Genomic DNA, 10,299 nt, shown 5'->3' with positions numbered 1-10,299 from the left:
AATTTTTTTTTTACTTATGGTTTTTATATTTAGACTCACATTTACATTTCAAATGTATATTAATGTATATATTAATTATTTGTGCTCTCTATTACATCTCTTCCTATTATTTCTATTGATTTATACTTTATATCTACATTTATATCCTGATTATATAGTTCTATATTTAGAAATATAAAACAATAATATCTATATTCATATTATTTAAAATAAAAGCCCTGCCTCTAACCAAATAAAAACGAAAAGAACCCTTTCTTTTAACCTATATTTACATATCTTTATATTTACATTTTTCATATTTATATACACATTCATACGAATTAATTATTTTGCCGCCTAATATTATTTATATTCTAAATGACACCTCTTCGTATTACCTACATATATTCATATTTAAATTTAAATTTATCGTTTAGTTATAGGTGTATATCTTGATACATTTATTTTATCTTTCTCTATTTAGATATAGAAAATATTTCTAAAATATTTACATTATTTAAAATAAAACCCTTGCCTCTAACCAAATGAAAACCAGAAACACCCCTTTATTTACAACCTATTTAAAGATTTTAAAATAATTTTGTTATGCATAATTATATTTACATGTCCATTTATAATTTTTATTCGTTATATTTATAGATGTGATATATAGTCTAGAGAAAACCTTTTGATCTATCAGATATATTATTTTTATAATAGGTATTTCTATAAGTTTAGTTTATTTATATTAGATATTTACAGGTATCGGTATATATAGTATATATTTGTATAGTCGGATTTATATTTTTATATTATTTATATTTATATTATTTTTCAAAAACTCCAGCCTATAACCTAATAAAAACCAAAAAAGCCCCAATTTATTTCAAACGACATTTAAATATTTTTCTGTTTACGATCCCTATTTCTATCTCTTTGTACAGATCTCTATCCCTCTAGCGCCCTTTTTGCGGTCGCTTCCAACGCCTGGGGATGGGCAGGGCGCTGGCTCGGGGGGGCTGCAGTACCGCTCTCTGTCCACAAGGCGGCAGACTTACCGGGAGGGGCGCTCTTCGATTTTCCCGCCCTTTATGCCGCCACCTTGAGAAGGTCAAGCGAGTCCGCGACATCCGCGACACTCCACTCCCAACATGGCGGCCAAACGAGGACCCCCCCCCCCCCCGTAAGGCGTTTACGCAGATGCCTGTAAGAAACACGCCAAATCACAACCGTCCGCGACTCACCTGAGCTCACAGCCCGCGTCCGAGGCACTTGATACGCCACAAAAAATCCCGCCGTGGCCGCGCAGGCGTCAGGGTGCTGTGCAGGCAGTCCGGTTAGACGGACCGCGGGGCCTTCTTTTTCCCGCCCTTTTGCACCGCCATCTTGAGAAGGTCAGAGAAAGTCCGCGACATTCGCGACACGCCACTCCCAACATGGCGGCAGCGGGGATGCCCGCCCGTGCCGGGCTGCAGTACCGCGCTCTGCCCACAAGGCGGCAGCACCGCCGCGCGCCCCAGCCGGGGGCAGCCGCGCGCCTTGGGGCGGCGGGCAGGGAAGGCGGCGAGAGAGAACAGGGGCGGCCCCCGCCGAAAACTCCTCTGAAAGAAATGCCAAAAAATAAGCCGGAAGAAATTAAACCCTGCCTCTCACCCAATAAGAAACAAAAAGAAAAACACCAAACAAAAAAACCCCAAAAACCAGCCCAAACCCAAACATTCCTTTAAAACAGTATCTATTTTACTTTTTATATTTTTTCATATTTATATTCACATTTATATCTATCATGTACATTGGTGTATCATGTAATTTAACAATTTATACTTACAAATTTCTATTTAGATAGAAATTGAATTTCTATATTTCGTCTGTTCCCATTACTTAGGTTTATTTCTATGGTTTTATACATATTTTTATATACTGATTAGATATTTCGGGTTAAGGTTTTTACTTCTGTAACACTTACATTATTTCTAATTAAACCCCTGCCTTTACCCAAACAAAAGCCAAAAAGAACACCCCTTTCCTTTAAAATGTATTTCATTATTTTTTATTTTATTTTTCATATTTATACTCGTATATATCTTAATGTATGGTGTCATTTGTGTTCTATATTACACCTCTTCCTATTATCTATATATATTTCTAGCTTATATTTCTATATCTGTATTTTCATATCTTCTTTCTATATTTCTATATTTAGAAATATCAAACAATAATATCTATATTCATATTATTTAAAATAAAAACCCTGCCTCACACCAAATAAAAAGAAAAAAAGACCTTTCTTTTAAATTATATTAACATATTTTATAGTAATATTTTTCGTATTTATTTTCCCATTTATGTTTATAATTTCAATTGCCCTATAGTGTTATTGACATTCTAGATTACATCTCTTCACATTACTTACATATATTTATATTTAGGTTTACATTTAGAGTTTAATTATAGTTACATATCTTTATATATTTATAATATATTTCTATATTTCGATTTACATTTCTATAATACTTGCCTTGTTTAAAATAAAGCCCCTGTCTCTAACCAAATAAAAACCAAAGACACCCCTTCAGTTAAACCGTATTTAAAAGTTTAAAAATAATTTCATTTTTCATCATTATATTCACATGTACATTTCTATTTTTTACTATATTTATAGATTATCTAGTATAGAGAATGCCTTGAAGAACAGATCTGTCTTTATACTATATATTTATATTACTTATATTTATTTTGTATTAAATATTTATTGGTATCAGTAGATATATTATAGATTTGTATAGTTGGATTTATAGTTTTATATTATTTATATTTCTACTATTTATAAAAGAACCCAGCCTATAACCTAATAAAAACAAAAAAAAAATCCCCAATTTCTTTTAAACTATAGTGAATATTTTTATATTTACAATCTCTACTTATATATATTTGTGTATATATATTAGACTCTATTTTCCATATATTATAGTATGTCACAATAACATACATTATATGATCGTTTTATATATTTATCTGTTTTCCATGTTTATGTTTACAGTTATAGTTTTAGATTTCCTTTCAAATTTATTTTTATTTCTATTTTGACCTGTCTAGTAAACCATATCAACTCACTCACCTGACCCGTCAGAACCACAGAAATCCCGACGCGCCTCGGTCAGCGCCGGCGCGCAGGGCACGCTCGTCCCGTCGCAGCACATCCAAACAAAACCTATTTCTGCTACTAACAAAGAACAAAGGCCCCACTACATTTCACCCCGTTAAAAACTCACAGAAACCCAACTGGAAATAAATTTTAAACCCCCTCTATAACTAGCCCAAACCCCCCCATCCATTCCAATCCTAAACTTCCTCCCAAACCAGTATCTCAGAAACCCAAAAAACTCAAACACACATTGAAAATGAAATAACTGCTAATAAAAACAAAAACCCATGAAAAAATAAACCAAACCGACTCACTGAACTCAAAACTGTGCAACTGACCCTAAACATTACTACAAAAAGCCCCCAAAGCTCCACCTTTATGCTAACTCACAAAGAAGAACAAATAATCTATAAAAATTACCTTAAAAATTAAAAAAAAACTAATTAAAAGCATACAAATAAAAAATCTAAACTATTAAAATACTAAAAATACCACTACCCAAATTTTAAAAAATGTTGCCTATAAAAACCCACCATAAAAATGCCCCTGTCCCCAAAGATAAAAACTAAACAAAACCCATCACACCAGAAATAAATCGGAACTTGGGAAAGCTAAAACCGTAACACTCAAGAAGTACACCATATCCCTTCTGGTACACCAGCTACAAACAGCATAAAACAATACAATCAATTCTTAAAAACCACCTTTAAACCACGACCTTTTAAAGAAAACTTTCAACAATTTAAAAACGGCTTTTAACAAAAGCCATCTAATAAATTAACACCCAAAACTCCAGCAGCCGAGCTAGCCCTACCAAATCTCTCTGTTTATACATCCAATAAACAAAACCAAAATCCCAACAATATCCCAAGTCTATTAAAGAAACCTACTGAAATTAATCCTACTCAAATACAAACCAACCCATCCATAAAGTTAGCCTCACTCAAAAAGAAAACAATGACAGAGAGTTAATAATACCAAGAAATAAAGCCACACACCATACACCACCAACGAATATAATATTCAAGGAAAAAAAACATTTTTTTTTTTTTTTTTTTTTTTTTAACTAACTTCTTTTATTAGCTAGAACAAAGGATTTTGCCAGGACTGTAACACTGTAACAACAACTTCTTCTCCTCCTTCCTCTTCTTCTGAAACGTCCCATCTCATTCCCAAATTCCTTACAACTTTTGAGTTTCAATCCAAGCAAAAAGCAAAACTCGTGCACGTGTGCGTCGGATGCTCCTGCCAGGTTCTCCATTGCACCCCACATCTTCTTACACGTTCAGTCTTCGTGCTGTCCTGCCGGGATGAGTTTCAGAGAAGGATTGGCACATGTGAAGAGAGGATTTCCCTCCCTCCCTCCCCCCCCAGAGCCGGTTTCCTTAGCACATTTCAATAAATTCCAAGCCTGCAATGATGCACACTCGTCCCAAGGCTCACAGCAAGCACGCAGGAGCTCAGGCTTACTTGCTTCCATGGCTCTGTGCCTGAGATAGCTGAGGAAATTTCCCGTGACCCTCTGCTGCAATAAACTGGAATGCAAACTCGGCTCCATCTCAGAGCCTCAGTGGGAGGCAGGAGCACATCTGGCTGACCCACAAAAATCCTTTCTTGGGCGGCGGCACCGCGCTGGAAAGGGGAAACACGTGCTAGTGAACAGCAGCTCAGAAACCATTCTTGTCCAATGTTACCTGCTCTACTTGGCAGCTCACTAACACAAGTCTAATTTTATCACTGCAGGGAGAATTCTGTAGGAAAGTGTCTGATGAGCAGCGACAAGGGCTTCACTCCCTGCTACGCAGCCTGCAACACCCTTGAGAGAGCAGAGCAGCAAAATCACCAAACTCTTCTTGCCGTGGGGCAGGGTAGAAGATCACTGTGGGAGGCACATCAAAAGAGGGGAAATGGTCTATAAATGCACAGACATTTGATTTCAGAAGCCCAGAGATAAGGATTTTCTCTAGGAAGCCAGACGTGACATGATATTTCTAAGATTTTCTTCTTCATTGAAGGAAATCTATGTGTATATATACACACTTACAAATGATTGCGTGAGGTTTTTTTTTTTTTTTCTTTTGAAGCTCCAAGAATGATTTCCCATCTTGAGTCACTCAGGAAGAAATGGCCCCTGTGACTCAGGACAGAAGGGCTGCCTGCTCTTTTGATCATGACAGCTTTTGGCTGTACCCGGGAAGCAGGAGCAGCAGCCAGAGCTGAGGCTCAGCAGAGGCTGACCCCGGCCAGCCCCTTCCTCACTTCCCTGTGTCACAACCCTTCCAGGCAGAAGGACGCAAAGCAGGTTACGATTTCTCTCCTAGATATGTTTTTCAAAAATAATACTTCCAGGGGTGATCACAATGGGGGCACAGAAAAACACAAAGAATGAAAACTACCGTGTTTGGTGTTTTATCAAACGGTGTGTCTTCCCTACCATGTCCGGAAGCTGGATCGATGCACCAAACTTTTCACTGCACCCTTGTCCTTGCTTCTGCGCCATCTTCACCAGCTGCTCTTGGCAAGTGCTTGTATTGCCCTGGAAAGGTGATCACCCTGCACGAAACTGGAGGCTGAGCCTTGGGCCTCTGGAGGAGGGAGCCGCGCCGTGGATCCCGTCCCGATGGCGCTGCAGACGCCGACACCCGCGGGAGGACTGGGGGGACTCCGAGCTCCACCTCTCTCTGCCCAGGCCCTGGGGAAGATGGGGGAGCTATTCTCCAGAAGCATCGCCCCTGCAATCATCACCTCCATCAACATTCTGAGAGCGCTTTTGGTTTTAACAAAGAGCAACCCTGATTTGCCATTTGCAGATCACAATGGGAATGAACCTGGAAGACAAAACACAAGATCAATTCACAGCTGGACGTTCAAATCTTTTTCTCCAAAACCCAATCAACGTGCAGCTTTTCCCTTAAGCTGAAGTACGGACCAAAGTCATAGAATCGTTCAGGTCAGAAAGGACCTTCAGGCAGCGAAGATGAGCATTTAGGTGTGGCATGAAGCTTGGGGAGCACTGAAGAAGCTGTAAAAGTCAACTGATATTCTTTGGAAATTAAAACCAAAACGAAGTCATTAACTAACAAGGAATCCTCTGCGGAAATGACACACGGGACGGCCTGCGGGGGAGATGCCCGAAAGCCAAAGCTGCGCTTCAGTGGCATCTAAGGTGGGAATTTTGCAGAGTGCCTGTACACAAGTTTGCTTTCACTGGGATCAGTGAGCAGTGGCCACCGCAGAGCAGGAGGTGCTGTGGCTCAGAAGACCTGGCTGTGAAAAGTACAGGTTATTGTCCCCAAGCACATGCCAGCGGTCTGGAAAAGGGTGATCCGGCTTGACACTGCCGGCGTGCTTGCTAAAGGGGGGGAGCGGCTCAGTCCTCGTCACTCACCTGATGCTCCCAGTCGGGGCGCAGTCGAACGGCACCACTGGGCCGGGCTTCACCTCCCTGGCTATTTTCTGTGCAGGGAACTGCAATGCCATTGCAACTTTTCTGTTCTCGCATCATTCTTCTAGAAAAAAAAACAATACGTTGAAGGGGAAACTGCCTTGCCACCGTCCCAAAATCCTTTATCGCTTGTGGTAACCCACGGCACACTCCCTGCCCGTGTTATCTTCACCTTAACTCTGTTTACAAGTGCCGTGAATAAACCCAAATCCAACTGAGGAAGCTCCTCTTTGCTCACATTTCAATACAAGGCTGGAACGATCACCTTGCAAAGAACTTTCCTCTACCGGTGCTAGATGCAAAAGAAAAAAAGCCAACCCAGGAATGCCTGCCACACCAGAGTACACAAAGCTGCTGCTGCTGCTTCCAATGGCTTAGGCTGAGGGCTTCTCTGTTCTTCTTTTGCCCTTCTCACGGGAAGGACTGGCTTTGACTGTCTTTGAACTAGCTACAGATACGAAAGATTTAGTAAACAAGTATTCTTTATCCCATTTCTCTTAAGAGTGTGTCCTGACAGATGTCTTCTTCCTCCTGAGGTTTAGACCACTGTTGGATCTTTTTTTCTTTTCCCCCCGCTTTTTTCCCCCCCTTTATTCCCTGAAGCATTTCACACCATGATGGGCAAAGGCCCAGCAGTAATTAGACTGGACACGGAGACAAAAGAAAAGGCTGGAAGTTACTCTTGTTCTCCAGGCTGGCACTGCCAGCTCCTGAGGGCTCAGTCAGGACAGTCAACATTTCTGAGAGTACCTGTACACAGGCGTGTGCAGACCTTGGGTCCTGCTGCGGCTCGCAGCTGCAGGCTCAGACACGCACGCCGAGCTCCTGGATCCTCCACGACAGAGCCGCCCCTCCCTGCTGATCCCGTGCTGTGCCTGCGGAGCAGGGAGGGAAGGAGAGGCACGCAGGGTAGCACAGGGGCAGTGCACAAGCTGCCAGGCCTCACCCATCGGACCTGCACCGAAGAGGAAATCTTACTTTTCAAAACTCTCCATCGTGCCATACAAAACACTGAATCCTTCCCAGTCTGGAAGGGACAGCCTGGCATGATGCCCCTCAGGTCACATCTTACATAAAGGGTTCTTCTTCTCCTGCACAATGCTCTATAGTCTACTTTTACTTTTTATCTTTCTATAGATATAAAAATACCTACAGAAACTATCGATATTCACTAAGCGACCTTCAATCGTAACAGCCAGGCCTCCGCATGACTGCGCTTAACTCCTGCTCAGCTCAGGGCATCTCCCTGTTCCTCAGGCTCCAGAAACCACTGAAACTCCCCTGTTTTCCCCGGGGGGCTGCCTGCTGGCAGCCGCCCTCCTCTCTCCAACGCGGTCACCTGCCAGGCTGTAATATTGACATTGTTGTGACTATCGAGTCATTGGAGACTCATCCACGCTTAAATCAAATAAACCCCCTACTTTTAAGCACTAAATTCCCTACCAAAGCAAGCGTTTTACTGACGCCTACACGGGCATACCGGGCAGCTTATTTTCATTCGGAAAAATAAAATAAGCTTCCCCAGTACAAAAGCCCCCTCCAGCAGCAGAGGATGCACCCTGAGTACCTCGGCGAAGAGAGGCCACCACGCCAGTGCCCGTCAGCGGCCCCCCAAAACCCGCCCGCCCGCCCGCGGCGCTGCCGAGCCCACAGCCCGCCAGCCCCGCACCGGAACCACCGCGGAAAGCCCCGACGGGCCGGCGCCGCCACGGGGGCGCCGTGCGGGCAGCGCAGCGAACGGACCGCGAGCCTCGACTGCGCCCCCCCTTCGTGCCGCCATCTTGGGAAGGTCACCCGGCTCCCGGCCGAGCCTCTCCCGAGTCCCGGGACGGCGGCGGCTGCGGGTCCCCGGCAGAGAGAGGCGTCCGTGCCATTGCCTGTCGGCGCCCGCCCGCCACCCGCCCGCCAGCGGCGCCACTGACCCAGGGCCCGTGTGCCCGGCGCTGCATACCTCACGGAAAATCCCGCCGGGCCGGCGGGCAGGCAGTCCGGTATACAGACCGCGGTGCTCCTTTTTCCCGCCCTTTTGGCCGCCATCTTGGGAAGGTCAAGCGCGTCCCGGCCGAGCCGCCCCCCAGGGCGCGATCGCGCGCGGGCCTCGGCACGGACGCGTCCCGGCCGCTGCCCGTCCGGGGGGCGGTGCCGCGCTCGGCTGCGGGCGGGGAAGGCGGGCAAAAAACCGGCTGCCATCCCCCAGAAAATCCTCTGAAATAAACGCCGAAAACCTGCCTCTTACCCAACAGGAACGAAACAAGCGCCCTTTCTTTAAAACCATATTTAAATCTCTTTTAGATTTAAATGTTTCATGTTTACATTCACATGCATCTTTATACCGGACATTGATGCGTTAGGTAATTTGTATAATATATTACATCTACTCCTATGGTTTGTATTTATTTATGTTTTGCGTTTTGATACATATCTGTCTATATCGATTGTATATTTCTTTCTTTAGATTTCTATTTATATAATACTTCTATGATTCAAAATAAAAACCCTGTCTCTAACAAAATAAATACAACCCCCCCTTATTTTAAACGCCATTGAAATATTTTTATTTCTACTTCCTATAATTATATTCACATATGATTCTTTCGTTCCTTTTGATGCATTATAATAGTGATTACATAGAAGATATATAAAATTCTAAAAAAGCATTTAAATTATTATTTCTATTATGTATCATATCTACTGCTACAACTGATTTTTTCTTATGTTTTTAAATTTTATATATATCTGTATGTATTTATGATCTATTTCTATCCTTAGATTTCCACCTTTATATTATTTGTATCTCAAATTTTTACAATCAAAACTCTGCCTATTGACCAAAAAAAACCCGCTTTACTATTTAAAAATATTTTTATATTTATAATTTTCATATTTATATTTATAATTTGTTATATAGTATACGATAACATATTGATGTACTCTACTTATATATATCCAATACACATTTCCTATAATCTATTATCATAAGATATATACAGTATTACTTGTATTATGTATTGTATCAGTTTTTATTATTCTGTATTTATAATTATCTTATATTTTTATATATGTCTGCATATATTTGTCATCCATTTCTATATTTATATTTTGATTGGGGCTTTGTTTCTATTTATAATCTAGATCTTTAGATATCTATAAACATATATAATACTCTGTATTAAAAATTATAATAGCTTATTGTAATATATAATGATTCATGTTACATGTTTCACTTTTATATATTCGGTCTATATTTAAATTTTAAGGGGTTTTATTCCCATTTTTATACATCTATTTGTTTTGTTTCATTATCGTTATAGTTATAATTTTACATTTAAAATCCAATTCCTAAATAATAGGACAAAACAAACAGCATCAAATTCCCACCAATATCCTCCAAAAGCATCCAGATACCTCCACCAGCCAACCGACGGCCAGCAAAAAGCCACACAACGCTCTTTGCCGTAACAATTCTCATCACATCAGAAAAATGCAACGAATATAAAAGAAAACCCAACAGAAACGCACACAGCAAATCACAAAAACTACGAAGAAAAATTCAAACCACCTTACTAAACTCCAAACAGTGCCAATGACCCTGAACTTTACTAAAAAAAAAAAAAAAAAAAAAAAAAATTCTACCTCTACACTAAGTCAAAGAATAACCAATACTCTGTAAAAATAACTTTAAAAACCGAACTAATTAACGAAATAGAAAAAAATCTCAACCACTACAAAA

General features: G+C 41.1%; 1 protein-coding gene across 1 annotated transcript; it reads right to left on the bottom strand.

The window, feature by feature from the left end:
* Positions 1-4,169: 4,169 nt before the first annotated feature.
* LOC132325688 (uncharacterized) lies at positions 4,170-8,359 on the bottom strand. Its single transcript, XM_059843271.1, has 6 exons — positions 8,239-8,359; positions 7,320-7,524; positions 6,513-6,633; positions 5,559-5,660; positions 4,595-4,756; positions 4,170-4,426 (listed from the first exon to the last, which is right to left on the bottom strand). The coding sequence occupies exons 2-6, from the start codon at positions 7,517-7,519 to the stop codon at positions 4,322-4,324; spliced, it is 690 nt and encodes a 229-aa protein (XP_059699254.1). The 5' UTR covers positions 7,520-7,524; positions 8,239-8,359; the 3' UTR covers positions 4,170-4,321.
* Positions 8,360-10,299: the final 1,940 nt, after the last annotated feature.

This window comes from Haemorhous mexicanus, chromosome 3 (assembly GCF_027477595.1).
Source record: "Haemorhous mexicanus isolate bHaeMex1 chromosome 3, bHaeMex1.pri, whole genome shotgun sequence".
In the NCBI taxonomy this organism is placed as follows: Eukaryota; Metazoa; Chordata; class Aves; order Passeriformes; family Fringillidae; genus Haemorhous; species Haemorhous mexicanus.
The sequence above is the reverse complement of the archived record's forward strand: the minus strand, read 5'-3'. Positions and strand labels throughout refer to the sequence as shown.